The 27,220-nt window shown below is 54.8% G+C and overlaps 14 protein-coding genes across 14 annotated transcripts; 7 read left to right on the top strand and 7 right to left on the bottom strand.

Moving 5' to 3' along the window:
- Positions 1 to 327: 327 nt before the first annotated feature.
- MICPUN_57865 (predicted protein) lies at positions 328 to 2,393 on the bottom strand (the record flags this gene model as incomplete). Its single annotated transcript, XM_002501341.1, has 2 exons — positions 328 to 2,207; positions 2,348 to 2,393. The coding sequence occupies 2 exons, from the start codon at positions 2,391 to 2,393 to the stop codon at positions 328 to 330; spliced, it is 1,926 nt and encodes a 641-aa protein (XP_002501387.1).
- Positions 2,394 to 3,287: 894 nt separating this feature from the next.
- On the top strand, positions 3,288 to 4,368 carry MICPUN_70819 (predicted protein; the record flags this gene model as incomplete). The annotated part of the gene is made up of 2 exons (XM_002501723.1): positions 3,288 to 3,393; positions 3,508 to 4,368. Coding segments are annotated over 2 exons (967 nt in total), but the record flags the coding sequence as incomplete, so codon positions are not given.
- Positions 4,369 to 4,483: 115 nt separating this feature from the next.
- Positions 4,484 to 5,920, bottom strand: MICPUN_57863 (predicted protein; the record flags this gene model as incomplete). The annotated part of the gene is made up of 1 exon (XM_002501340.1): positions 4,484 to 5,920. The coding sequence occupies one exon, from the start codon at positions 5,918 to 5,920 to the stop codon at positions 4,484 to 4,486; it is 1,437 nt and encodes a 478-aa protein (XP_002501386.1).
- Positions 5,921 to 6,353: 433 nt separating this feature from the next.
- On the top strand, positions 6,354 to 6,731 carry MICPUN_100055 (predicted protein; the record flags this gene model as incomplete). The annotated part of the gene is made up of 1 exon (XM_002501722.1): positions 6,354 to 6,731. The coding sequence occupies one exon, from the start codon at positions 6,354 to 6,356 to the stop codon at positions 6,729 to 6,731; it is 378 nt and encodes a 125-aa protein (XP_002501768.1).
- Positions 6,732 to 6,747: 16 nt separating this feature from the next.
- Positions 6,748 to 7,634, bottom strand: MICPUN_57861 (predicted protein; the record flags this gene model as incomplete). The annotated part of the gene is made up of 2 exons (XM_002501339.1): positions 6,748 to 7,415; positions 7,602 to 7,634. The coding sequence occupies 2 exons, from the start codon at positions 7,632 to 7,634 to the stop codon at positions 6,840 to 6,842; spliced, it is 609 nt and encodes a 202-aa protein (XP_002501385.1). The 3' UTR covers positions 6,748 to 6,839.
- A 701-nt stretch (positions 7,635 to 8,335) lies between these two features.
- On the top strand, positions 8,336 to 11,161 carry MICPUN_57860 (predicted protein; the record flags this gene model as incomplete). The annotated part of the gene is made up of 1 exon (XM_002501721.1): positions 8,336 to 11,161. One exon carries the CDS (start codon positions 8,336 to 8,338, stop codon positions 11,159 to 11,161), a length of 2,826 nt encoding a protein of 941 aa, XP_002501767.1.
- A 509-nt stretch (positions 11,162 to 11,670) lies between these two features.
- On the top strand, positions 11,671 to 12,938 carry MICPUN_108103 (predicted protein). The gene is made up of 3 exons (XM_002501720.1): positions 11,671 to 11,810; positions 12,020 to 12,107; positions 12,322 to 12,938. Exons 1-3 carry the CDS (start codon positions 11,719 to 11,721, stop codon positions 12,790 to 12,792), a joined length of 651 nt encoding a protein of 216 aa, XP_002501766.1. The 5' UTR covers positions 11,671 to 11,718; the 3' UTR covers positions 12,793 to 12,938.
- Positions 12,939 to 12,964: 26 nt separating this feature from the next.
- On the bottom strand, positions 12,965 to 14,311 carry MICPUN_57858 (predicted protein; the record flags this gene model as incomplete). The annotated part of the gene is made up of 1 exon (XM_002501338.1): positions 12,965 to 14,311. One exon carries the CDS (start codon positions 14,309 to 14,311, stop codon positions 12,965 to 12,967), a length of 1,347 nt encoding a protein of 448 aa, XP_002501384.1.
- Positions 14,312 to 14,754: 443 nt separating this feature from the next.
- Positions 14,755 to 15,581, top strand: MICPUN_57857 (predicted protein; the record flags this gene model as incomplete). Its single annotated transcript, XM_002501719.1, has 2 exons — positions 14,755 to 15,042; positions 15,126 to 15,581. 2 exons carry the CDS (start codon positions 14,755 to 14,757, stop codon positions 15,579 to 15,581), a joined length of 744 nt encoding a protein of 247 aa, XP_002501765.1.
- A 166-nt stretch (positions 15,582 to 15,747) lies between these two features.
- MICPUN_57856 (metallophosphoesterase) lies at positions 15,748 to 17,010 on the bottom strand (the record flags this gene model as incomplete). Its single annotated transcript, XM_002501337.1, has 1 exon — positions 15,748 to 17,010. One exon carries the CDS (start codon positions 17,008 to 17,010, stop codon positions 15,748 to 15,750), a length of 1,263 nt encoding a protein of 420 aa, XP_002501383.1.
- A 355-nt stretch (positions 17,011 to 17,365) lies between these two features.
- On the top strand, positions 17,366 to 21,163 carry MICPUN_57855 (predicted protein; the record flags this gene model as incomplete). Its single annotated transcript, XM_002501718.1, has 1 exon — positions 17,366 to 21,163. The coding sequence occupies one exon, from the start codon at positions 17,366 to 17,368 to the stop codon at positions 21,161 to 21,163; it is 3,798 nt and encodes a 1,265-aa protein (XP_002501764.1).
- A 102-nt stretch (positions 21,164 to 21,265) lies between these two features.
- Positions 21,266 to 22,051, bottom strand: MICPUN_80969 (zinc permease family; the record flags this gene model as incomplete). The annotated part of the gene is made up of 1 exon (XM_002501336.1): positions 21,266 to 22,051. The coding sequence occupies one exon, from the start codon at positions 22,049 to 22,051 to the stop codon at positions 21,266 to 21,268; it is 786 nt and encodes a 261-aa protein (XP_002501382.1).
- Positions 22,052 to 22,574: 523 nt separating this feature from the next.
- On the top strand, positions 22,575 to 24,263 carry MICPUN_80665 (predicted protein; the record flags this gene model as incomplete). The annotated part of the gene is made up of 1 exon (XM_002501717.1): positions 22,575 to 24,263. One exon carries the CDS (start codon positions 22,575 to 22,577, stop codon positions 24,261 to 24,263), a length of 1,689 nt encoding a protein of 562 aa, XP_002501763.1.
- Positions 24,264 to 24,365: 102 nt separating this feature from the next.
- Positions 24,366 to 26,351, bottom strand: MICPUN_52800 (predicted protein; the record flags this gene model as incomplete). Its single annotated transcript, XM_002501335.1, has 1 exon — positions 24,366 to 26,351. The coding sequence occupies one exon, from the start codon at positions 26,349 to 26,351 to the stop codon at positions 24,366 to 24,368; it is 1,986 nt and encodes a 661-aa protein (XP_002501381.1).
- Between the last annotated feature and the right edge of the window lie 869 nt (positions 26,352 to 27,220).

Raw genomic sequence — 27,220 nt, 5'->3', positions numbered from 1 at the left:
TAAAAGTTGGACGTAATAGCGAAATTCAGTCTGAAGTATCCGTGCCTGAGCGATGTTGGCAAGCGACGTTTGTAAATGTGTTCACAAAGCGAGCTCTAACACTCGCGGGTCTACACAAATTAGATATACGATACCTCGCGGCACACTCACTGAATTTTCGGCCTCGAATCCGCGCCGAGGGAACCCGTGACACCTTTCACCCGCGAGACCATCTTGACAATTATTCACTTCGGCAAAACCCCTTTGAGGTGATACTGGAAAGTCTGTCTCCTGTTGGTCACCAGTCGAATGCGTAGAGCCCGAATCATGTCACCGCTCACCCATGAGCTAGTCCGTCAAGCAAGCGGCAGATGAGATGGCGTTCGCTGTCTGTTCGGCAACCATCATCGCCTCGAGCTCTCCACTGTTCAGAACTTTGCGTTCCTCATGACTGAAGCCAATAACTTTCCCAGTCTTCATCCGCAGCTCAGCGATGCTCTCAAGTTTACCGAGCCAACCCTGCAGCCTTTCGCTTTCGGCCTCGAGCGCAGCCTCCATTTGCTGAAGAAGTCTGGCCGCGGCGGCGGAGGCGATTGACTCCGCGGCGGAAGCAGCTATCTTCGCACTGCCGCCGAGCACGTCTCCGCCCGTATCTGGAGGCGGTGCCTTGGCTGACGCAGCACGAGCGTCTCGGAGACCGCGCTGAACGCGCTGACGGCTACGCCTAAGCGCACCGAGCCGTCCATGCGTGTCGGCTGCAAGTGACTCCACCCACGCGCCGGATAGGGTACAGCGTGCGACGGCATCAAGGGCCGCGGCGCCCTCCCGGCGAGCTGCACGACCAGCGACGTCACCTCCCTCTTCATCCTCGTCGTCTTCCTCCTCTTTGTCTTCCCCTTCGGCCTGCTCGGCGCCTTCGTCTTCTCCGACAGCGTTTCGATTATCGCCATCGATTATCGCATCGGTTTGAACCTGCGCCTCGAGTTGCCTCTTTCGGTCCTCCTTCCAGCCTGGGTGGTGCGCCCGCTTGTGTGCACAGAGGGATGACGCGCTGCCATACGACCGCGCGCAGCCCCCGATTCCACAAACAAACATCTTCTGATCATCTGTGAGCCAACGGCGAGCCTTCCGCTTCTTCGCGGGGGGAATCAGGATGGAATAGAGCGCCCCGACTCCCTTAGTGTCGAGATTGAGTCCTGAGGCGCACCCATAGCTGGCAACTCCCGGTCCAACCGTCGACCTGATTTTTTCTTCATCCTCGGAACCGAGTTGCTTTCCCTTGCGTTTTGTTCCTGCTGTTGGTGTGGAGGTCTTCTTGGCGCTGGCGGCACTTCCCTTCGATTTAGCGGACACAGGAGTGGCAGCCGCGCTGAACCGAGAATATAACTCGCCCTTATTGCCTTCATCGCCCTTCACATGACCCGCAGACACCCCGTGCGCGTCCAAGTCCTCAGTCCCCGGGCTCGCCTCCGTTGGCGCCTCTCTGATGGCAGTGGCCAGGATGTCAGCAGCGAGAGCGGTGCCGGGAGACGCGGTGAGGAGCTCATTGAATGGCTCATCGGATATCCCGGCATCGCTCTGAGACACAATGTTATGTTTAGAAGGGTCGAGGATGCTGACGATGGACGGAGTACCGTTCATCGAGCGTTCAACAGCGTCGAAACCCCTTGTGTGTGCCGCGGGAGTTTGCACAACACCTCCAGCGGATGAGAGCGAGGAGGGCTTGAAATTGGTTCCGGGCGTCACCGTGGTCGCTCCAACAAGGGCAGTGAGAGGCGTCGTGATAGGGCGTCTCGATGCGTATTCGGGTTGAACAGGGGTCGCACTAGAAGCAGACAGGGCGTCACCCATGGAACGACGTCCCGCGGACGGCCTTAGCGCCGTCGTTGGAGGCGGCATCAGATTCGCTGCTCCGTCGGGCGCACCCTTCTTCGCGAGTTTGACCTCAGTCGCGGGATCGACTTTGGCGCCGGCCGAAGCTTGCTTCGAGAGCTGTGACGTACTGGAATTCATCAGAACCTTCACACGTGATAGTTCAGGGAGCGTCGGGGGGTTGGATATCAGCACGCGCTGTGAGCAGAGGCGCCAGGAGAGGAGGGGACCGAGGGCGAAGAAAACAACAACAGGGTTTGCTTTTTTCAAGTTGTTTAGGCTGCCGTTGCAATCGGCAGTGAGTTGACTCACCTTGTCGTTCGTCAGGTTGCCCAAGGCGGGACGTGCTGTGGCGCCTGTGCGCAATCAGGAGAATGTTTAGAACGTCACGACACCTCGATTCGAGTCATGAGTCGCATCTGTCGCGATATCGCGCGCACGACGGTCGTCTCAACGGACTTCAAAACAATTTTTATTGTTTGGGCCGAGCGCTCACCTGTTTTCTCGGACTTTGCCGCGCCGCGCATCGGCACGTCCTCCATCAGGACGACACCGGACTCAAGTGCGAGTACCTTTGTTGTGTCTGTGAGTCCGATATCCTCCTTTTTGCGAGATCCGTCACGTTATCGCCTCACTGGCGACCGGAAGAGTGACCCAGGCCGAGGAGTGGTGGGAGCAATTTTGTTTTTGAGAGCATTCTCAAGCGCTGATGAGCTCCTTCAAAATCTTCGGCTGTCTTCTGGATTTCAAATGGGCGGGTGATATTTAGGTTATGGGATTGATTCCGTCCCATAACCTAAACTTCCCAAACCCAAACGAACCACCACCACTCTCAGTCCGGTGCTCGGCCACAGGCATGAGGGGCAGGGAGGCTCTGGGCCGGATCAACAGTTCCAGAAAGCAATCGTAACCACGTATGCGAACGGGTCTTTGCGGTCGACACCTCCATGGGCGGGATCGGTGAGTCCTGGACAGGGTTGGGCGACGAATTCGACGCGAACGCGACTGCCGCCGACGCCCTCGTGGTCACTTCTGACCAAGCCAAGGTGTGGAAGGAGCGCTTGGACAGTTGCGGATTGTTGGATCGTTCCAGGCGTGTCGTATCGATCCCGAACGATGAGTCATTAGAGAGGCCCGCTGCGGTGGTGTTTCCCGTGAAGCTCTCGTCAGCGGGCAGCCTGCCACTCGAGTTGGGTGATGGGTGCAAGCTGTGCAAGTTGCCCCTGCCAGCGGCGGCAAGGCCGGTAAACCAACGAGCGGGCCGTCAGAGATCCACCTCGTCCGCTGAAAATGCCGAAGAGTACGCAGTGTATGGCGCTCCGTTACCGCCGCCTCCCCAGTTACTCTCGGACGCCCAGACACTATGGCCGGCCCCCGTGCCCGATCCCCCTCACAACGGCGCCGACGTGCGTCGCATTCCCTGCCCTGCGACGGCAGAGGAGTTCGCCGAACTCGTCACGTCCCGAGGAGAACCCGTGATACTCACTGGGATGCCCATGGGCAAAGCCTCAGCGCTTTGGACCCCAGACTATCTCACATCCTGTCCCGAGGCGTCGAAAATCATGGATGTACACGTTTGCCCTCCAAAGGAGGTCTCAGACGCGGGAGCCGGGACGCGTGGCGGCGACAGTGATGGTCTGGTCGGCGGGGGGGAAGCGGGAATCGAAACGGATACCACGGTTGTTGTGGATCTCGCAGGTCATCGTAAGCCGGGGACCCGTCGTAACTTCACGTTTCGTAAGATGACCTTTGGCGAGCTCATTCAGCGGGTGTCATCCAATTGCGCTGGCAGTGCAGAGGAGGCGAACAACAAGAGTCTCTCTCCTGTCGTGTCATTCGGTGAAAAATACTACTTGCGGAGCGTGGCGCACAAAGCTCCAGCGGATCTTTCATGTATGTTCCCCTCTCTTGCCGCAGATCTTCGCCCGGGTATGGTCTTACCGGGTGGCACCGGCGAGTGCAGTCACACATTATGGCCTCGCGATGCATACCACAGCAGTGTGCTTCGCATAGCATCCCCGGGGACCGCGCTCTGGACTCATTACGACACTCACGACAATCTTCTGGCCCAGGTGAGAGGGAGGAAAACGGTTACATTATGGGCTCCAGACGCGGAACCATTCTTGTACGTCGAGGGTTCGAGCTCGCGAGTTGATGACATTGTTGTGCCAGACTTGACGCGTTTCCCCTTGTTTAGTGAGGTCTCTGACAAACGTTGGGTAGCCTCGCTCGGTCCTGGGGAAGCCCTTTATATCCCTGCTCTGTGGTTTCATCACGTTTTGTCACATCCCAAATGTCCGGAATTCGGCGACATGTCCATCGCAGTCAACGTGTTTTGGCGTTGTTTGCCTGAACAGGAGCACGACGCTGGTGACTTGTATGGAAACAAAGATCCCCCAGCAGCTCGGCAAGCATCAGAGTTGGCAGCTCGAGCTGGGGCGGCAATTTCGCAATTACCTGAGCCACACAAGTCGTTTTACGCGAGGAGGACTATCAAACGGTTGGCTGAGCAACTAGGCATGAGACTGGAATGGTAGTGTAGAGATGGCGTAGTCTAGCTTATCAACAGGAAGTTACCTTCGTAGTCTATTTTACAGTAGGTTAGAGCCTTTCTTCCGAATATGGTTCATTTTCACTTGAGATCAGAGGTCCGAATACGTGAATGAGACGTCAGGTTCCGCGAGCTGGATCCCATACGACGGCGATAAAACAAGCTGGGCGTGGATACCATGGCGTGGAACTCAGAACCCGCGCGTGACAGTCGGCGTGAAGCGTCTTTCATGACGCGTTGAAGACCTTCCAGCTGCTTTGCATGCGTCTCACGATAAAGCCTCATGGCCACCAGGGCGATGAATCCGAGAATGACGCGCGTCCAGAAAGGACTCGACACGAAGACAACGGCTGTCACCACCACACCACTACCCCACCTTTGATTGCTCGTGAATGAAATCCAGCGGCCACCAATCTCCTGCTTTGCTATCCCCACGGCACGTGTAATGAGCTCGCGGTGAGCCTCCGCAGCCGGGGGAATCGCGAAGGCCCCACACCACAAAACACACGCCACCAACCACGTGCTGTTGAGCAAACCGCCGAGGCTAGCAACACCGTACAAGGCAATGAACGCTCCTAGAACATCCTTGTTACTGCGCCCTGAGAGAAGATCATCATGTGCATTTGTCACCGCGTTGCAGCAGCTTGCAAACCAGCGGGCAAAGTCAGCGGCTTCTTCAACATCGATGGAGAGGTTATGTTTCCGGCGGGGGAAAGCGATGGCAAGGATATACGCACGACACAAATAAGCCATTGAGGCGTACGCTGCGATGACAACGGGGTTCACCGGGACGTGCTCGGCGACGAGGCCTGGCGCTCGGGCAGCGGCGAGGAGCAGGACACCAACACCGAAGTACAAAGCCGTCCTCGCAGGGTCCCTCCAAAGAACCAGCCTCGTCACTGTTCCCTCCAGCATAACATGACTGTGTTGCTTACGGTGTTGTTCTTCCATCTCTGCATCAATGTCGCGAACGTGTCTGCGGAGGTTGACGCGCTGGATAGTCAGAGCTCCCGGGGGTACAGTGTCCTCCGTGCCAGCAGTGTTCCCTGCAGCATCCATGGTGTCTGCTGGCGACTCAACCACGCATGGGGTCCGAGGGGATAGATCCGGACGAGATGTTTCAGCACGTCGACGATGTGCCTGCACCACGGCAACCTCATCGGTGGTCAGTTCATCCCATTCCATTTTGACTGTGCTGGCGTCAGTGCTGGCAACAGTGCCTCCGCTCATCGGCGTTGCCACGGAGTTCGTGGCGCGCTTCAAGTCGTGGCACGCGCCAAACCGCTTGCGCACCTGAACCTCGCTCACCAGCCTCGATTGATTACCGATATTTTCGAACGCTTGACGTTTTGTGCGTCGCGCTCCAGGTTGGCCCCCGCTCCCGTTGCCGTACGCCTCGTTATGCAGCTGGTCCAGCGTCAACTCCGCATCTCCCTTCGATCCTTGGAGGGCGACGCCGGACTTCGCGGCCGTTCGGTCGTTTTCGTAGTCCGTATCGGGACTGTACGCGTAGTACATGACGAAATCTCTACAAAGATGTTGATTCGATGGGAGCGAAAGCTTTTATGCAACGCCGCGTCTCCCTGGCGGCAGGTGCCCGGTGCCGGGGGCTTTGACGTCACGAAACGCTTCGGGCGCTAGATGAACATTCTGTTGTTCCCCCAACGGCAATTGGTGATCACTCTCTCACCATTTGCCAGTGTCGCAGTTATGACGAACCCAGTGGATTTTGTAGACTAGTCTACATTGGTGACTGAGATTGGACCTGCACAATGCAAACTGCAGCGTGTGTTGGGACATGTTGAGATGGACCACTCCTAAAATCAAGTTCTAAGAAAACCTCCCTGGACTCGCCGAACACACCGGTGGAGAGAGCAGACATCCAGAGTCAGGATCCTGACCCGCGGGCGCGACACGTACGGCGTCAACTTGCGACGCGGTGGTGGTCAGCATGTCCACGACCCCGGTCGGCAAGGCACTGGAGAAGGTGATCTCGGAGGTGCGACAGGCAGAAAAACTCGTCGAGGACGGGGCTCCCTCGGAGGACAGCGTGCTAGATAAGATAGACGCGGTCGTGAAGATCCTACCTACGCTACGCGAGGCAGCCAAGGAAAGCGAGGCAACGGGAGAGACGCTGTTTCCGGTGGATGTGCTGAGGCATGTAGACGAGGGGTTGGACCCACTTAGGTTTATGGTGGACGGGATCTTGCAGGTTGGCGAGGTGAACAAGATCACCAAGGGCAAAGCGAATGTGTTCAGCAAGTTCCACGCGGCACTAGTAGAGGAGGATTCAAAACAACAGTCAGAGGGAATGACGGAGCACAAGTAGGGCGTGGAGAGCGCGCGTTTAGCAGAAGTAGTTAAAGTCAATTGGGAATTTTCTAGGAGTACTGGTACACTTCGGCCAGGTCCACAGCTGCTGTCCGCGTTGGTCCAATCAGCAACACTGACTTTTTGGCCGCTGGGACTGCCTCTGGGCGCTGAGCGTGACTCCCGCCGCCGCGGGTGTGGGCGGCTCAGCCCTGGGCAGCTTCCGCGCAATTTCATAGAAGAGGTCGTTGACGTTTGCTGCCGTCCTGGCGGATGTCTCCATGAAGAAGAGCCCGTTTTCGTCCGCATACGCCTGCGCCTCGTCCGCGTCAACCTTGCGCTTCTCCGGCTCCTTCTCCGCGATATCAGCCTTGTTGCCCGCCAGAGCCATGACTAGGTTAGCGTTGCCCTGTCTCTGCAGCTCTCTAACCCAGCTTTTTGCGCGTTCAAACGAGCTCGGGCTCTGAATATCATACACGATGATGGCCGCGGCGGCACCGCGGTAATACATGGGCGCCAGAGAGTGATAACGCTCTTGTCCTGCCGTATCCCATATTTCGAATTTCACCGTTGCGTCGCTCACAGACACCGTCTGCGTGAGGAACGCTGCGCCGATGGTGGACTCCTGGTACTCGAAGAACTGACCTTTCACGAATCGAAGCACCAAGGAAGACTTGCCAGCACCCATGTCGCCGAGGAGTACCTGCACGTGACATAGATCGTGTCAGAAAATTTCAGCAAACGTTGACCGTTCTCGCTGGAAGGTGTGTGGGGAAGCATCACTTTCAAACTGGAAGCAAGTTACAAAAAATAAAATGCGCGTGACGCCATGGGATAAAACCGAGACGGCAATTCCTGTCGTTCGACGGTGTGGCGCTGGATCTCTCACCAGCTTTGCCTGCATGACAGGTAGTGTGGACATCGTGTGTCTTATGGACTCTTCTTACGGGTCCCCGCTTGGCAGGTCGGATCCTTTCGCTCGTCACACCGTCCCTCGCTCGGAAACGTACTCGCCCGCCGCGTCTGTCACCTCTCTCGCACAGCGTTCGTTCCTGTGGCGAGAAATCCTCCGCGGTTCCGGGTCCTAGAGCGTCTCTAGTCAAGGGTTTTCCCAGTCGCACTAACGGAACGTCCTCTGTCCTCTGGGATCTGTCGGCCTGCTAGATTTACGAGCCTCCGCGAGCTCGTCCTTCACGCGCTCCTGACGACAGGCCGCGGTCTTATGCTGGGGCCACGCGGAGCACCGGGTCTTCTTTCTATATTCTGGCGAAATATGTGATCAAGAACGCTCGTTTTTATTCCTTCTGATGAATTTTTTTTCCAACTAAATAACCACACAGAAGAAGGGGCGACTTTTCTGTAACTGTTTGAACCAAGTTGACGTCATTAACCCTGTTCATGGTTTGTATGGGCTTTTAGTTCCGATGGAGCATATGTAAAATCCCACCACCACGAGCATAGGACCTTTTAGTCGAATAGCACTAGCACTATCTTGCAAAAAAAATCGGCGGGTCAGCACTCCGGTGTTGGAACAGTCAGCAGGGGGCGTTGCTCTTGAACGGGGGAGGAGCTTTTCTTTCGGAGGAGAGAAGGGTGTCCCAGCTCGTTCGTGCCGGGGTGATCATGGAAGAAGATGACCCGGGCCTCCCCAGGCTCGGCGACGCGGCGACGGGAGCGCTCGTCCAGCTTCTTCTTGTCAGCGTCGTGCTCGCCTTCTTCTTGTCCATGACCAGCGGGAACCCGCTCCTCAACTTACCTCTTGCCTTGCTGGTGGTATGGGCAGTAAGGTTCCTCGCTCAGGTTCGCGTCACTGTTCGCTGGGACGCCAGCACGCGTCGACTTAATCTCATCTTGACGCGTCAGAGGAAGGAGGGGAGTGCGGGGGCTCTGCTGAGCAGAGGGAAAAGATCTTTTCGCAGCGACACCTCCCCTGCCGATTGGTCTAGGGCACCTTCAGCGAGCGAGAAGGGGAGTCAAAACGATAATGATGGACCGAGGATGTCGAAGACGATTCCATCTCGTCGACCTTCGCAAAGAGAAACGGAGCTCATGGAGCTGCTCAGGCGGGTAGAAAAGGGCGACGACGGAAACGCTTTCCCAGAGGATTCACCCCTGCTGGGGGCATGGGGAAGGTTGCGAGACCATGTCTTGGAGGAATTCGTGACGACTTTGTGGTACAGACCAATCACCGAGGATAGTGACTTCGTGACGAGTCTATCGAGACTATTGGACGCATCTTTCGCGGAGCTGGCCCATCGTGCCAGAGGCGTTGACCTTGCAAGGTTGCTCCTGCGGAGGGTCCCGGACATCCTGGCGAGTCAGCTGGAGGCTTTCCGAGACGCAAGAGAGGCTTGTGGAGGCGTTGACGCTTACGTGCGTCTCACGCCAGCGGATGCAGACAAGGCTTTGGCTTCTGAGCTCCGCAAGCGCGGTCAGCTACACACCGGAGTTGACTGGTGTGGAATCAATGACTCGGCAGAGCTGATTGGAACACCGCAAGACCCCGTGTCGCGAGTACTATCTCGGTACTGTGACGTGGTGGCAGCAGCCCTCCTCCCCCCGGACCATGCGTCTAATCCAATCCTTTTAGCACTGATGAGAGAGCTTCTTGCGTGTAGCGTGCTACGACCACTGTTGGGGTTTGCAAATCCATCTTGGGTCCATCGCGGGCTGGCATGCCTTGTTGCTCCAGAAGATGATGTCGCATCTCCACCCTCGGACGCGATGGACGTCACATCGGCCAGTATCACAGAGAAAATGCATCCACATCGTCGATCCGTATCACTGGACATGACGAAGAGCTCTGCATCCACGTTTAACTCATTGCACCCCTTGGGCTCTGCCTCGTCAGAAGAGGAGGGGATCGAGGACGATGATGACTACGAGTTGGCAAGGATGATTGCAGACGAGGACGACACTGAAGACGAAAATATTATCCGGGATCATGATCATGCGACCATGTCCGCCAGCGTGGGGGGAGCTGACGTGTCCGAGAGGTTTTCCAAGCTCACAGCGAGTGTCACAGAGGTCAACATTGTCGGGAAAGGTACTGCAGCCTACGCTGTGTACACAATTTGCGTGAAGAGCTGCGTTTCAAACGGAACAGACAGTGTTGAAGAGCTCAGTGTTCCTCCTGGAGAAATGGAACACGAATGGGTGGTGGCCCGAAGATTTAGAAATTTTGAAGCGCTGCACCGACGCCTTGTCGATGCTGGATGGAGCTCAAAGTCACTTCCTGAGCTCCCAAAGAAACGATATCTCCTGCAATCGCTGGAGGGATCTTTCGTTGAGGCGAGACGAAGACTGTTGGACAACTATCTCGGTGCCCTGTTAGGGGATGATCGATTTTGTGACTGCCGCGATATCAGCGATTTTCTTGACGCCAGAAAAGGAGCTTACGATCCCACAAAGAAGAGTGCTTGGAAGGTTGGCTCCATGGGGGCGAGCTGGGGAGGGGATAATCGAAGCCGCACTCTCATTCGTCGAAACAGTGTTGATGAAACTTCATGCTCATCTTCGACACCAGAAGGTACCGAAGGTGTCACGGAGACAGTGTCAGTATTGGCGCGATCTTTCACTCAGACTATGAACAAATCGGCGGAAGATGCCACGTCTACTGTGTCGCGTGCACTTGGAAGGGAAACCGGTGATGAGCTGAAACCTCGAATGGCAGGCCGACGTAAAGCGAACCCCCTGTATCCTCTTGGAACCAGTACACGGCCCGCTCACCATAGGGTCGCATCTGCCGGCGCGATCCGCGGCGCGATGCCAGGGGACCGTGCAAGCGCTGCATCAGGTCCACGCACCACAGACGAGGTAACTGATGCTACCCATGGCTACGATGAGTCAAATAATCCTGACGGCAGCCTATCGTCCACACAGGCTCTTATGAACGGTCCACTACTGAGTCTTTTTGAGGCAATATTTCATCTCCAGGCGAAGGGATTTCTGCGCCGCACGATCGTCACCGTGGCGCGCCAGACGCTCGAATTTTTTGTGGGATCTGCTGTGGAGGACTTCGTTTCCTCTCGAATGCGAACACTTCGTTCTCCATCGACAGTGACGAAAGCCATCGACTTCATCGACCGAGTCCTATGGCCCGATGGCTCCTGGTATCAGCGCTCGGCACAAGTCGATAAGGACTGCCCCCTGAATGAGGAAGGAGCGGACCTCGCTGCGGCAGTGGCTGCGGCAGAGAGGGAGAGGGACGAGTCTGTGCGTCTGAGGGTTCGCGACGCCATCCTCGCCTCTGGATCTCGGGGCCCCCTGCCCGGGCTGCTGGGGACGCGCAACTACACGCGGGCAGCTCTGGATGTGCTCGCCGCAGCGCGCTCTGACCTCATGATGCGACAAGTTGGTCTGCTGGTCATGGAAGCAGCTCTTGAGGCTCTTTTTCCAGAGCTCGTCGCAGTTGAGGAGCACGCTGGCGATGCGGACCCTGCAGCGTGAATTGGTTCGGAAAGTGGTCTTCGCGCTCATCGCGTTCCTGACGCACGGTTGCGGCCGGTTCATCGACATGTATGATATGTCCTGCCAGCGTAATACTAAAGCTTCGTGGGTGGGATTTTAGACTTCGCCATCGTCACCGAATTTAGCTTGCGAGCCTTTTTTGAAAGGGCAGGTTGCTTGGACGAAGGCACCAAAAAAAAAAATCACGGGGGCTCCAAAAAAAATCGTGAACGCATCCAGGGCCGGGCCGAGCAACCCAGCAACCACCGAAGGTGCATTTTTGTCCATTTTTCCCGTGTTGATTCGACAAACTTGGTTTCAGACCAATCAACCATCAGAAACTCTAAACGCAGAATCGGATTGCGCGTGGATGACTCCCAACCAATGAAAAAACAGAAAATAGCACCACGCTGGCATCGGGCACTTCCGAGCCACCGGTCGTGAGAATCCTGTACACCCTTTTACAACGTTTGGTTCCTTCGTCGCGAAAAGGCGTCACATTTTGCCGCCGGCAGTCGACCAGCGACAACCTGCACACCCCTTCTAATCTCGCGAACATGAAGACTTTCTGCGAAGTGTGCACCACTAACCCCGCAGCGCTCGTGTGCTGCTCCGACGACGCGGTGATGTGCGGCTCATGCGATGAGAGGTGAGAGCGGAAAAAACAAACCAACCCTAAACTTACCCGTCGAAGAGCGAAGAAAAAATGAGGGTGCCGTACGCCGGAGACTGCGCCGTCGGGCGGATACGACGTTTAGGTGCCGTATCCGCCACGTCAAAACGCACCACAGTCTCCAAAATGCTCTGATCCAGCTGAAACTTACGCATATTCCCTCGCTGCTCTCCCGCCCTTCGCAGCATTCACTCGGCCAACCCCGTCGTTCGGAAGCACGAACGCGTTGCCTTCAAGTCCACCTCGGAGAAGCCCAACTGCGATATCTGCCAGGTACGTTGCCCGAAATTCGGATATCCAACCAGCGCGCATAACCAACGAGCTACACCCATATCTCGAAGCGCGAACCTCTTCGACTTGCGCGCCTCAACCCGCGCGTCGGTCGTCTTCCCCGGACCTCGTTCGTCGGTTCACGGAACGGCAAACATTCACCCAACCGTGAAAAAAAGTTCTCTGACCCCCAATTCCTCTCTCTCGAACGCTTCAGGTGAACCCTGTGTACGTCGTCTGCCACGAGGACCGCGCGTTCCTGTGCCGTTCTTGCGACATTTCGATTCACTCCGCCAACGACCACGTCGCCAAGCACCAGCGCTTCCTCATGACTGGTATCACCGTTGAGCTTGACGCTGTTGGCGCTACCGCAAAGGAAGGTGAGGTGGCAGAGACTCCCGTGGTTACTCAGCCCCCAATGGCGAAGAAGGCAAAGGGCACCAAACGCAAGATCGAGCAGCAGTTTCAGGCACCGTCTGCAAACTCTGAGGACGGTCTTGTTCCCAGCATGGGCGGTGCTGAGGCGGCTGCTGACCCTATGGCGAGCGAGGAGGAGTTCAACTCGTTTGTGCAGGATTTCTTAGGAAACACAAAGGAGGGCAAGGATGTGAACATGTCGGACTTCCTCGACAACTTTTTCGACGACATCCCTGCCGGGAACGACTTCGGTGTCGTACCTGTCATGTAAATACTGCAGGATATCAGGGGATGGGATTTTTCAAAAATAGCGCGCGCAGGGGGGGTTGCTGCGAGCTCAATCACGCGAGGAGCTCAAGTGTACAAGATTCGACAGGGGAAATGCCCACATTGTTTTGATATAATTTTTTTTGGCACAGTACGATTCACGTAGATGGCTAAAACTACCGCCTGAATGATTTCCCATCGCCGCCACGTTGTGTGAAGTATTTCGTCGTTTGGATCCTGTCCTCCATGCCCCCACCACCGGCAAAAACTTTCCGCTGAGCATCCTCGAGGAAGGCAGCAGCTTTCGAGTGGTGTTGAGCTGGTGCCCCCACTGCAAGCTCTCCGAGGCTCTTTTCTTCATCTGCCGAGTTCTTCCTCAGTCGTTTCCATCTCGCCTCGTCGTGTACTTGGGCATCATCCATCATTGCACGGAGCCGCGCAGCCTTCTCCTCCTCGGTGAGTCTTCCCGTGCGGTGCCCAACAGAGTTCTTTCCACCTGTCTTTGCCCACGCTTCCTCCTTTGCTTTCCGCGCTGATTCCTCTGCGGCGTCTCGCTCATCTTTAGTGGATTCACGCCATTCATTTCGGCGTTCGCGTCGGACAGCGGCGGCTTGCTCTGCGCGCTGGTTTGCATAGGTGAGACCGTACCCTTTCGAGCCATCCTGGGCACTTGCATCATCCCTGACGCCTCTGACTCGATCATTGTCACGATCTCTGCCCCTGCTGTGGCTGCGACTGCGACCACGCTTACGGAATGGTGCTCCTTCGTTACGAGTGTCGCGTCCATCACTATCTTCCTTGCGCGTTCTGCGCTCCCTGGACCTCGACCTTGACCTCGACCGGCTGCGTCCTCTGCTGTTGCGGACAGGGCTTCCAGACGAAGATGATGAAGAGTTGTCGTCATCACTCTTCGAGCGTCTCGATGTTTTCCCCTCTTTTTGTTTGGTCGTTGCGTATCCTCCCTCGCCCAAAATTTTTCTTCGAATTTCGTCCCTGATGGCTTCCTTCTTGGCCTTCTTGGCCTCCTTCTTGGCCTCCTTCTTGGCTCGTTTTTTCTCCTTCTTCTGCTGTCGGAGCTCCGCGACTTCTCTCCTTATCTGGGCCATCTTTACCGGGTTCTCCGTCACGTGTTTGCGAGCGTCCTGCTCTTGCATCCGCATCATGAGCAGTGGGTCTGCGTTGAGTTTATTCCATGTCTCATTCCGCGCCGCTGGTCCGTCTGCTAGCAGGGCACCACCTGCGGCAGCAGCCTTCTTCAACTGGTCCTTCTCCTTCGGAGGCACGTACTTTTTCTCCCCGAGCAAGTAAGCTTCCTCCTCACGAGATTTCTCCGCCGCGCTCATTAAAGGTCCGCCCTTGTACATGAACTCGAGCCGCTCAACTTTGTCGATGTGACCGGCCTCCGCAGCCTGCATCTGTAGTTCCTGCAGCTTCCGCTCCTCGGCGATTTCCTTCCGCATTTCTTCCAACCGGCGTTCCTCGTGAGCCTTCTCCTGCTCGCGCTTCCACACCTCTGCCTGCATCGGGATGCCACCCGTATGCCATGATTTCTTGTTCAAGAAGGCTGCAAAGGTAAGGAGATTGGTAAAAGAATCGGAGCTCGTCAGTCTCGGGTATCGATGGAAGGTCACGACCAACCCTAAAGAGAGGAAGATCTGCAGATGGGGAGGACCGCGAGAAAGTCCCCCGCAAATCCTGTGTCAAACTTACCGAGACCGCCTCCCATCGTTGCTCAAAATCTCACCCACGCCTCCCTTGTCCCTATTTTTCGGCCACCGAGGAAACGTCGGCCCTCAAGCCCCTGTGGAGGGCTTGTGCTTCCTCCGGTAGAAAAGACGGGCTTTCGGGCAAAATTCACGCTGCGTCAAGTTGGTGCACCGCACAGCAACAGTAAAAACTCCTGGAGGACTTTCCGGTCGACACGTCTACACGAGCGAACAGGGAACAAACCAAGGCGCGGGGCACGATGGTAGCCACTCGAAAGAGTAAAGTCTTGCCCGAACCCGTGTCAGCGACGGATAGCGCAGATGCCGACAGCGAGGAGACGCAGAACTTCAATTACGAACGAAAACAGGGGCTCTCGCGGCTTCGGTTGGGGAAGAGCACGGACATCGAAAACGTCAGAGTATGGCCCTTATGTTTCGCTATTGCCATCGAAAAGAGTCGTAGGATTCGACCAGGCATCATGGTCGCATCATCCAGCCTTCTCGCAGGCGTCTCATACCACCTGCATGAGTCAGACTCAGAGTTGCTGGTGCGTTTTCGTGTACACCTTCGTACCTTTGGGCGAGCCTCCCGCTGACGCGACACCCGCTCCCTTCCTTCTGTCCATCACAGCCGACCGCACTGATTTCATCGCCGTTGACGGTTTTCATCCTCGTCGAGACCGCCACCCTGTGCGCCGCGTTTTTCATCCTTCTGCCTGGCACGATGGCTCAGGCATATCGTGAAGACAAGACGACCGCTTTCATGGTGGAGGATAGTGCGGTGCTCTCAGCGCTGCCAACTGCGGTGGCGAGATTCGCGGTGGGCTCGGGCATCGCATGGCAAAGGGCGGCACTCGCGGTGGTGAGGGACGGCGCGCTGTTCATGACGCTATACCTGTTGTGCGTGGCGGTTTTGGTTGGGGGCGAGGATGACGTGAACCTCGAGCAACTCGGCGATGATAGCCTGTCTGATAGTGGGGAGAGCGCATTCCGCAGGGATGGCTGGCAAGAAATGGACGGGGGAATATCTGTCCACTCTTATAGTTCACACGCGAATTCCGACGAGGTCGAAGCGAGCTTTGAATAAGGGGAAACAGTAACCTTCAGCTCTTCAGTCAACCTCGGCCCTCAAAAAACCATTCGTCCTCGTCGTGTTCTGGTCAACCTCATTGACCCACCTCCACGCGTCGTCGCCCGTTTCGCCCCAACCCAATCCAACATGTTCACCCGGCGAGCCCGTAGTACAACTTTGCTTAACAGCCTAGAATCGGGTTGATGACAACTGTGTAGAGCAAACCTTCAGCTCCCTTGAGGGCTGGCCCCCAGAACTGGACCTTCATGCGGTCGTGTGAAACACGTACAGAGGCGAAACCAGCGCCGTCATACTCAAATTCGGTCTCCGACGTCCCGAAGCCACGACCAGTCTTGGATCCTGCGCCCGATGTGAAATGGTGCAGTCTTCGCTTCGCAGGCGTGGTTACTCCACTGCAGTTGACATCCACAGTTTCTTCCTTTGATGTGTGCTGCAAGTCATGATCATGCCCGTTGAAGTACGCCGCTGCGCCACCTTGCATGATTGTAACTTCCAATGCATTTCGGACATCCTCGACTTCGTCTCTCCAGAATCCGTTGCTGTACATCGGGTGATGTCCAAAAACCAGCTTCCACCGCGCATCTGAACCTTGGAGTGTCGACATGAGTTTAAGTTTGTCGCTTTCAGCACTTCGAACCTGCTGCTCAAGGCCGCCTGGTCTATTGAACCAATCATATTTCCTGTAGCTCGTCACGTGCGGGTTTGTGTCAACGAAACACATGTGGACGTCAGCCACGGGTCGGAGCTCAAAGTTTCGCCCGGCATACCACCTCCAGTCGCGACGACGCAGCGTTGGGTGCAGCTGGAAGCTCGGTGACCGGTTCACGTCTGCTTCATTTGGACATTCCTTTTCGCCTCTCGTTTCGTTGTAGCCACAATCACCGTAATCATGATTTCCCAGCACCGCGTGCCAGGGCACTTGCAGACTAGGGTGATTGTAGACGTCAGTGAACGACTGCTTAAACTCTGGGTCATCAAGAGAGTTGAGACCGCCTTCGTAAAAGTTGTCTCCAACCGAGACGACGAATGCAGGCTTCGATAACTCGGCACATCTTCCCATCGCTTCCGCTACAACAGTTTGATTGTACTCTCCTCGGCGCCCCCAATCGCCGACAACCAAAAAAGAGAGATAGTCTTCAGGTTCACGCGCGGCGTCAGCGTAAACTCCAGAAACCTCCGCCTCGCCCGCCGAGGATCCTCCTCCGCTCTTCCCGATGGAGATGCCGATGCCGACGCCGACCGCTAGGCAAGAGCACGCGGCAGTAATTATAACTGCAACACGAAACAATATTTGACGACGCGTAAGGGGCTCGTATACGCCACGGCGCCTATGAGCGGGGTCCGAGCCGTCGCTCCGGATGCCGCCGCCCAGGACGAACGCTTTTTGCCCGAGCTCCAACTCAACCTGCTCAGAGGAAGACATAGCTCATCCCACGAGTGCGCGAAATGTATCGCCCAAGATTTACTCGGCAGAGACCTTCCGTTTGAATGCGTGACGACCGGGACGATCACGCACAGCCTTTCGTTGTGTGGTTTCTGGTTTCTCCCGAGAGACCGATGTCGTCAAATTGCTGGTAATCTAAAACTCCCATTTGCCCATTCACAGATTCAGCGTCTCGATGATGATTCAAAAGCTGATGATTCACCAGTTCACAGCCTGAAACGACGGATTCGAGGCTCGTCACTGTTCCCAGGAGCGCGGAGGTGGCGGAATACAATCCGAGTTACCGATGACGAATACTATTAAGTGATAGTGTCGGGTTCGGGCTCTAGCTAGCATGTTCTACTGGGGTGATGTTCCGGTTGAAGGTGGGGCGAAGAATGAAGGCGCGGATTCGCAGGCAAAGCGCCAAGGGAGCAGAACGACATCGCAAGGGCAAGAGGCTGCCGCTGTGGCCCAGGTCGGCGATATTGGTCCTCGGAGGGTTCTTGATGAGGCTCGTGCTATTCTGACGGAGCATAACAGCAACGATGACGATATGCTTCCTCCCGTCGGCAGATTCGAGTGGGTGGACGTGGAGGAGGACACGAAACGTTTACAAGCTCAAGGCACTGGACGTCTTCTCTCTGCCTGGGGTGTCCCACCTCTACAGCCCACTGAGGCAGACAGAAGGAAGCAGAGAATGTATGAGAGAGTGCATCGCACACAATTTCGCAAGAGAAACGCAGCAAACTTCTTTGGGAACCCGGATGAGATCGACGAGCTGGTGCTGGATATTGACAAGGTCCCAGACAGGGAAGAGAATGTCGAGATAAAACTAAATCGCGAAAGCAAGACGGCAACGCAGGCGGTAGCAGGCCCCAGTAGAGATACTCCGGCTCACAAGTTGGGCGACTTAGGTGACAATATATCGGACGCCAGACACCACCTCAGAGCCTCTACAGGCAACTATCTGAACATGGTACTCGGACAAGACCGGGTGACTGCTGCGTCCACTGCAGCCGAAAAGCAAAGCGCCGAGGCTATAGCAGCACAAATAAAGCTCGACACTATCCCCGCCCACCTCCGACGTTTTATCAACCCTCAGCTTCTTGAACTGCCAGAAGGTTCTCAGGTGGTCAAGATATCCGGAGGAAGAGAACACGCCATGGTGCTCCTGAAAACAAGCGATCATCTTGAACGCATCTTACCTCGGCATCAAGAAAACCAAGGGCGAGTGTTGATGATGGGATCCGGTGAGCATGGACAGTTGGGCCTTGGAGATCAGAAGCCGCAGACGATTCCAGTGGTGCTCGCAACTTTGGGGGAACATATTGGCTGGGGTGGGGGTGGCCTCCGTGTGCGCATGGGAGGCGATAGGATTGGTGGCCACAGTTCAAAGGTGCGGCGTGCAATTGACATCGCGGCAGGGGCGAAACATTCGGTGGCAGTCTCAGAAGATGGGGAAGTTGCTGCTTTTGGGACAGACACCAACGGCTGTACGGGACAAGGAGAAAATGGCCTGAGCAAGATTCACAGACTGCCGCGTTGGATGTACTGGATTTCTACGGACACAACTCGTATTCTTGCTTGTGCTACAGGAGAAAGTCATACGTTGCTACTGTCTGCAAGCTGGCACGTGTTCACCACAGGTGACGGTGCGTACGGGAAGCTTGGTCATGGAGACACGCGTTCATTCTCCACACCGCGACGCGTCGAACCACTCATTGGACTCAAGATCTCTTCGATATCCGCCGGACATAATCACTCGCTGTTCATAACTGACTCAGGACTTCTGTACGGCTGCGGGGCGAACTCCCATGGTCAACTCGGAAGTGGAGATTGTGATGACAGGATGTTACCCGTGCGAATTTATCACCCAGATTTCATCGGAGATCCAGTACATCGATACGAGGAGGAGCCCGAACTCCGGACACTTGAGCTACAGGAACGAATCCTTGGACCACTCCCTGGTGTCAAAGGCCAGTTCCTCTCCAACTTGGAGGCTGCGAGGCCTTTCGCTCAGCCCACCGAACAACAGCTCGAAGCTGCGGTCAAGGCAAGAGAAGCCAAACTTGGAATCCAACAGCAACAAACTGATGAAGAAATCAGGTTAAAGTTAGGCATTGCCGCTTCCAAGCCAAACACATCCAGAGTAATGCAAGCATGCGGTGGACGAGCACATACTGTGATCTTAACGCAGCTTGGTCGGGTATATGTTTGTGGACAGTCGAATCGGGGTCAGCTCGGTCTCGGAAATCGCAACTCCGTTTGGCAACCAACGCCAGTTCAAACTATGGTAAATCTTTCGTGCGTGCAGATTGCAGCCGGAGATGATCATAGCGTCATGCTGAGCTCTTTAGGGCACGCTTACGTTTGCGGTAGGAATGACACTGCCCAGCTTGGCGACGGCACCTTGGACGATAGCTTGGTTCCCAAACCTATGCAGCCTGTTATTACGAAAGAACTCATGCGAGATAAATCTAAGTATGAGATTCTATCCCTTCAGAACCATCCGATGTTTGGCGTTCTCATCGAGCAGGTATTTGCCGCAGGATCATCTACCTTTGCCGTTGTTTCAGGTGGTGAAAACGTTTACGTTTGTGGCAGTGGGGCTTATGGACATCCCCAAGATCGGAACCCAACTGGATTCGCTGAAATCCTACGGCTTACATTGGATGACAAGGAGCAGAAAAAAGCTTTAGTGATGGCTTCAACTGTGCGAATGCTTCGCCCTGACGAACAAGGTTTCAATGATTTGGTACGTCAGATGGTGCTCTACTCTCGATACAATGAAAAGTGCCTGGCCCATATAATGAAGGTGATGATGGAGGAAGTGTTGCAGAAACCTACTTTTGTTGTACTGTACGGTTCCATCTTAGAGGAATGTAGGAAAACGTGCCTGGGCTGCACTGCTCTTGCATTCCGAAGGGTCATCCTGCTTGCGATAGAGGACGCAGGAGTAAAACTTCTGCATGCACAAAGTGAGACTCTGAACAAACGGATGCTGCACAAAATGGGTTGGGCTAAGTATCAGCAAGAGCAGAGGGAAGGCGCAGGATCCACAGGTGGCTCTGGACAGCTCACATACTATGACATGATAACTGACAGGGACAGCTATATGGACTTCAAAAGATTTCGCGATGATTGCAAAGCCATGCAGGGTCTGGTACGAGAATTGTTTGAGGTGCACGGAATTCTGCTGGAAGATGATATGAGGGATATAGCTGCGGGCTTTCCTGGCAGTCAACACAGCGTCGGCATTATCGACAGTGAAGAGGCAAAGAAGAAGTCAACTTTTTTTGCAAGTTTGTCGCGCTGGAAAAGTCCTGGCGAACGTGCTGTGGAGGAGGCGACGCGCGCACAACATTTGACGGAAACCCTGCAAGGAGGCAACGTTACCAAACGTGGAAGCGAGTCCGCAGATTTAGTCCGTCAGGAGGGTTTGTCTTCCTGTCTACCTGTGCCCAGTCGCGCGATTGATGAGGCGGCATGGGAGTTTTCAGAATCTGTGGGATGGGAGCAGTACAAGCTTTCAGAGGACATCAGACCAGATGAAGGGGCTGGATGGGGAAATTACATCGAAGAGCAACGAAAGCATGCAAAATATGTGTCTCCGGTCGTTATCCCAGGAGAAGACATAGAAGAAGCAGAGCTGGCAGAAGCTGAGAAAGATCTTGACGATCAAGAGCGCCGCCAGCTGCAGCGCCTGCGTGCACTTGATAGACGGAAAAGACTTGTCGGCTTGGACGGGAAACGTATTGTGGAGAGTACGCTGGCGCCTTCGTTCCATAGGTCAAATACTGTGATGACGACTGCGAGATCCGAAATTGAGACAATAATGACACGTAAGCTTGGTTCAACATCAAGCACGAGGCTTGCAGATGATGATTCAGGTGGCGGTGAAAGGCGTTTAGCCACCAGGAAGTTGAAGCTACAAAATAAACTGGCCAGTATGGCGTCATCAGGTGAAAGTGTTCAAACCATCGAGGAGTACAAACATAATGCAGAGACAAATCCAGCATTCGGGTATTTCACTCAAGATGAAATTGATGCGGCTCCTCCGGAGGTGCAGGAAGAGCGCGCGAGGCGAACATTTCAGTTTGCGCAAAAGATACCCGAGGACAAAACATTTGCAATTTTTGAAGAGACATAAGGGACTACCTGCTGCGAAGGAACGAAGTTACCTTGGTACGAAGGTAGAATTTAGCTAGTAGGCATCTTGAAAATAGGATTTCACCACTACCTGTTGGACTACTCAAACGCCAACGTACAACGTTGACAACATCAAGAGGGAGCCGAACACGATACCCTTCAGCAGCTGCCCATCATGTTTGCATTTCCTCCCCTCAGGAAACAGCTCTATGATGCATACGGCGGTCATCATGCCGCCTGTTCCCGCAAGCAGATAATGCAGCAGCTTCGGCGTCAAATAGGGCTTGATGAAAAAAAGCGCGATGAACGCCCCAACAGGCTCCGACAAACCCGATGCAGTGGCCAGCATCAGTGCATATCGACGGCTTCCTGTCGCCGCATAAACCGGGGCAGCGACTATGATCCCCTCTGGAATGTTGTGAACGCCGATTGCAGTCGCCATGACTGGACCGATTCCGGTGAAAGAAGAGAATGCGACAGCGAAGCCTTCCGGTAGATTATGAAGCGTCATTGTTATGGCCATGAGGATGCCAAGTCGCATGAGTCTCGCCTTTGACATTCTAGTGGGGACGTCATCTCCACCGCTGCCTTGCTTCTCGACCTTTGCCTCCAGTGCCTCTGTTTTCGGCAGAAGGGGCTCTAGAACCATGTAAACAACTGCACCGATGCACATGGCTACCGTTACCTCGACAAAGCCGTTCTGCATCAGATTTTTAACATACAACTCAACAAGGCTTAGCGTGGCCATGACGCCGATCGCAGTTCCCAGCAAGAAAGCGAGCAATTTCTGGTCAGGTTTCTTCATCACCGCTATGATGCCACCCACACTGGTGGCGAGACCAGCCAGGAGGGAAAGAAATAACGCGTATTGATCATCGCCGTCGAACATAGTGAGGCTGCGCGCGATCAGCGCCGAACCCGCCGCGAAGAGGGAACCACAAACGAAGTTCGCCGCCTTGTGTCGATCCTTCCGGCGTGCTGGATCTGATGAGCGCAAGCGTCTGCTCCCACCACCAAACAGCGAAGGTGTACCCGAAGAACGTTTTCGTGTCGATGACGACTGTCTCATGCACGTGCCATCGAAGTCTCTTGTGATTACGTTTTTCTCCGCGAGAGTGTCGCAGTTGGTGAGCTGCGGTCTACCGCTAGCTGGCTGGAAACTTTCCTTGGCTGAGCAGGGTGCTCCCTGGCAGCCTGCAGCAGTATAAAACTTACCAGCAGTGTCACCGCATTGATTTAAATCGGTCACCGCGCCGAAATATTAGCAGTGTGAAAACCGTCCGTGATTGGTCTATTTGGTATTAAGCGCGGTGGAGACTTTTCGCACAAACAGCTTGAAACAAACGGTCATCGCGTTTCTTTGAACTGAACTGAAGGTGGCCACCTCTGTCGCGCGCGGTTCCGCTGCTGGAATGATGATGAATCATCGGTCCCGCGCGGCCGCGGGTCCTCGCGTGCCTGACAAGAGCAAGGAGGGGTCAGAGTCTAAATCAAAGACTCCCGACCTTGCAGAGTTTTTGGAAAAGCGCGACTGGTCTGGGGCCATCACGCTCCTGGAGTACAAGCGTCAGGGGTCATCGCATGATGCCAGCAACCTAGAATGGCTAGCATACTGCTATTTTCACGCCGGCGATCCTGGCAAGGCGCTCGAAACTTATAGGGACTTATTGCGCCTGGAAAGCGACCCTGACCCGACGTGCCACACTCTCTGCGCGGCATGCCTTTTTTACCTCGGGCGCTACCAAGAGGCGGAGGAGGAGGCGCTACGCGGCCCGAATACCAAACTACAGACTCGCGTTTTGTTCCATTGCGCACATAAATTAGGTGATGAGAACAAGCTCATGACGTATCATCAGCAGCTGAGCGACAGCATCGAAGACCAGCTGTCGCTCGCATCAATCCACTACCTTCGGAGCCACTATCAGGAGGCCACGGATATATACAAGCGCCTACTGCTGGACAATCGCGACAATCTGGCACTGAACGTTTACGTAGCCCTATGTTACAACAAACTCGACTACTACGACGTGAGTCTGGAGATACTCGGCGCGTACATGCAACAATATCCCGATAGTGCGCTTGCAGTCAACCTCAAGGCGTGCAACCAGTTTAAGCTATTCAACGGCAAGGCAGCGGAGGCTGAGCTCAGGAAGCTACACAAGAATGCAGGTAGCAGTGATGCGTTCGCAGATAACGACCTCATCAGGCATAACTTAGTCGTCTTTCGTGGTGGGCAAAACGCACTGCAGGTTTTACCGCCTCTCCTGGGTGTCCCTCCTGAAGCTCGTCTCAACCTTGTGGTTCATCACCTGCGCGGTGGAGAGCCCCTTGAGGCGTTGAAGCTAGTCAAGGATCTCGAACCCACCACACCTCAGGAGTATGTACTGAAAGGTGTGACACATGCTACCATCGGGCAGTACATGGATCAATTGGACGCTGAGGAGCATCTTAAGCTTGCGCAGCAGTGCTTCCAGATAGTTGGATCGAGTGCCAGCGAGTGTGATACAATTCCGGGGAGGCAGTGTATGGCGAGCTGTTTTTACTTGCTTCGGCAGTTTGAAGACGTACTCGTGTACCTTAAGTCTATCGCGGAGTTTTTAAAGGATGACGATAACTTTAACTGGAACTATGGTATTGCTACAGCGGCGAGTGGCGATTATAAAACTGGAGAGGAGGCCCTCATGTCCATCCAGAGTGAAAGCTTTCGCCTGGAGTATGCCTTCACAGCGTGGCTCGCTCGGTGCCACATCATGAACGGCAAAGCTCGCTTGGCATGGGAACTATACTTGCGGATGGATACGAACGATGAATCATTTGCTCTATTGCAGCTCATAGCCAATGACTGCTACAAAGTTGGCGCTTTTGTTTACGCTACGATGGCATTCGACGTGCTGGAGCGTTTGGACCCCAATCCAGATTACTGGGAGGGAAAAAGAGGCGCAGCAATAGGGGCCTTCCAAATGATTGTCGCAGGTCAGGAACCAAAAGAAAGTCTCGGAGACATCGTTAACATGCTGCGTAATACGTCGAATCCTCAGGTTGAGTACATCATTCGCACGCTTACAATATGGGCAAGGGAAAATGGTGTACCGTTGCAGTAGCCCGACGCGATTGAAATGCGGAATTATCTTTTCTTTTTTACATCAAGCTGTGCAAAGGGAAGTGTCGCGACAAGAAAGTTACGTCCCTTGAACTCACAAAAGTTACGCGGAGCCGTGGCGGCCACGAACGTTCAGCCCAGCCATATCGCTAGGCTTCACCCCTCGCCCCCCCAAACCGCTGCTCTGCTGCTGCAACACTGTGGCGGTGCCTTCCGAGTTTTGCTGTTGCTGCCCAGCTTCAGGTGTACCGATGGTACCACCAGGAGAATCAGTGTATTTGTGATACAGAAGATTCGCTACGCATCGATCCACGACACTATTTGTCTTTTCAAATGAGGGTTGCGGCGCCTGCGCATGACCACTGCCATCACTGAATCGGCCGCCGCGGTGGCGAGCTGAAAGGGCAAGGCGATATAAACTCTCCTTAATATTCTTTGATGTTGGTTTGTCGAGTTTACCAACGATCGCTTGTAATTCCACCAGCCCAACCTCCTCCTCAGTCGTCATTTGATTCACTACGTATTGAGGCACTTGTATCTGCGATCCTCCAACGCGACTGCCACCGCCAATTCCAGCCCCAGAGATCACTGTGGAGACTGAGCTCGAGCCAGAATACATCTGCGACACCGCTGGATTCTGCTGCTGCATCATCAGATCGGCTGCATTCATCTGACGATTGTACAATTGTTGCCCTTGAATGGGTTGCATCGACTGCATGCCATAGTTGCCGAGACCCACTGAAACCATCTGATTCGGCAGCATGGAAGAACCCGGTGCAGGCATACTGACAGGCTGCTCCCCAGTACGATCATTCCCTTTGCTTGCCTTGCGTTTTTCGTCAGTCTTTTTGGAAGAGCTGGGACGTTTTCCCTTACCAGCATCATCGTCAACACCTGCACCAGAAAACTTTCTCACACCTCGCCCATGCTGCTGATGTGCCTGTTGAAGCGAGCCGTTGGAGGGGACGTGCACCATCTGGGAGTATTGGTATGCCTGCTGCACCATCATTCCATTTTGCTGCATCTGCTGGCCTTGGATCTGCGATTGCTGTTGATACGACATGGGGATGTACCCAACAGATTGTCCTTGGGCACCGGGCATGACATACCTCATCTGACGCACCTGCGCTCCTTGCTGCTGTCCGCTGAAGTTTATCTGAGTGTTACTGTTGTTGGGTTGCATCGGCATCTGACCTTGCACGGTTCCGCCTCGAATATGCATCCCCCCCCTGTTTCCGCCTTGATGTTGTTGTTGCTGCATATCGTTGCCGAAATTCTCGAAGGACGAGTCGAACGACATACCGCCGGTCGACATCGAGGCCTGGGGCGCACCTGATCTGCCGCCAGAAGCTACTACACCGCCTCCGTTTCCTTCGCCATACTGGAATACGTACTGGTTCGATCCTAATCGAAACATGTCGGCATCGTCACCCCCGCCGACGCGTTCGTTCACGTTTCCAACCGTCGCATTCGTAGTTCCCGCACCAGTGCCAGCACCTCCCCCCATGCCACCGACGTCACTATACCTACCTGACCCGCCCAACTCTCCATACGGTGCAGAGGTTCGGCTAGACAGGAAGGAGTCAACGTCAACAGGAAACGAGCTCCACAGCGCCTCCGAACCCATATCACCCTCTGCGGTCAAGCCATCGATTGAACTACCGAGCGGGTTTAGCTGTGTGAAGCGCGAAGCTGCGTTCTTGAACTCTCCCAAGAGGCTCATGTCGTCTTCTTTGAATGACGTGGTGAAGTCTTGCCCGTACGCGCTCGCGCGTAGGCTCGAGCCCTTGAGAGCTGACAACAACGTTGGGGATCCCTGCTGCATCAACCCCCCGTCCAAGTCGGATTCGTTGCCCATGTCGCCGATATCTCCCGACCCAAAGATGTTGTTGCTCGGATGTGCGTTCTGCGGGGCTCCGGCAAGTCCGGGGCCGCCTCCCTCCTCGTTGACGTTCCGTTGGCCGTGAGTGGAAGCTCCGGCCCTAGGGGCGTCCTTCTGAGAGCTCGGGCGGCGCTGATTGAGCTTGGATCTCTTCCCTTTTGTCTTTTTTGCAACATCGGGAGATGTATCGTCGTTACGCGTCGTCATTGCCACAGCCGCGCCCTCGACTTCTTAGTTTAATTCTTCAGCGGCGAGACAGGTTTTCCCGGTATTCCCGGAAAACCGACAACCAGCGTGTTGGTCGCAGGAAATGTTCGAAAACTTCGGCTGTGTGCACGGGTGGACACCGAAAAATATCGCCTGCGTGGATGTTTAATGTTCTCTCGGGTCGAAGCGCCGGGAAAGCGCGTCGAGACCGTCTCCGGGAATGAAAAACAAATGCGGACCTTTAGCATACGCGAGGAGATTCGTTCCTCAACCAATCAGAGCTTCTTCTCGACGGAAGATATTTTGATATTTTTGCTGCACGGCACACGCGGCTTGATAGTCTTTATCCCAAACCCCCTTGATCGGCAAATTCGATTTTGAAAGCAAATCAAGTCTCATTCCGGGCTTATTTGGACCTTATTTGTCATAAGCACGAATCCCGGCGCCTGGGTCTAGCTTTTTTACCCGGGTGAACAACGGACTGTGGAGAAAGGTCCAAAAAGGAGGTGAACGGCCCGGCCCGATCAACACTTACTCACCGCAACACACCGCGAACGCGAAGAAAACGGGGCTAAAAACAAACCCTAAATCGCCAGTCTAAATTTGGGACGAGGAACGCCAGTGACGAAGTCACATTTAGTGCCACATTCTACCCCAACTTTTTTGGAACTATGTCACCTTTTATTCGTCTTCTGATTGGTCGAGAGCTCGATCATTTGCAAAAGTCATAGACTAAACGACTGTACGGTCGTCGTTTGTTACTTTATGCAGACTAACAAAACTGTGCGACGCCTTCCGTGTCTTTGGACGACGATTGTTCTGCGGGACGTCCTTATCGTTGCGCTTGGCGTGCACGTAGTCGTCGTCCT

The sequence above is a fragment of the Micromonas commoda genome, chromosome 4, assembly GCF_000090985.2.
Source record: "Micromonas commoda chromosome 4, complete sequence".
Lineage (NCBI taxonomy): Eukaryota > Viridiplantae > Chlorophyta > Mamiellophyceae > Mamiellales > Mamiellaceae > Micromonas > Micromonas commoda.
Note: the sequence above shows the minus strand (reverse complement) of the source record. Positions and strands in the feature narration are given on the sequence as shown.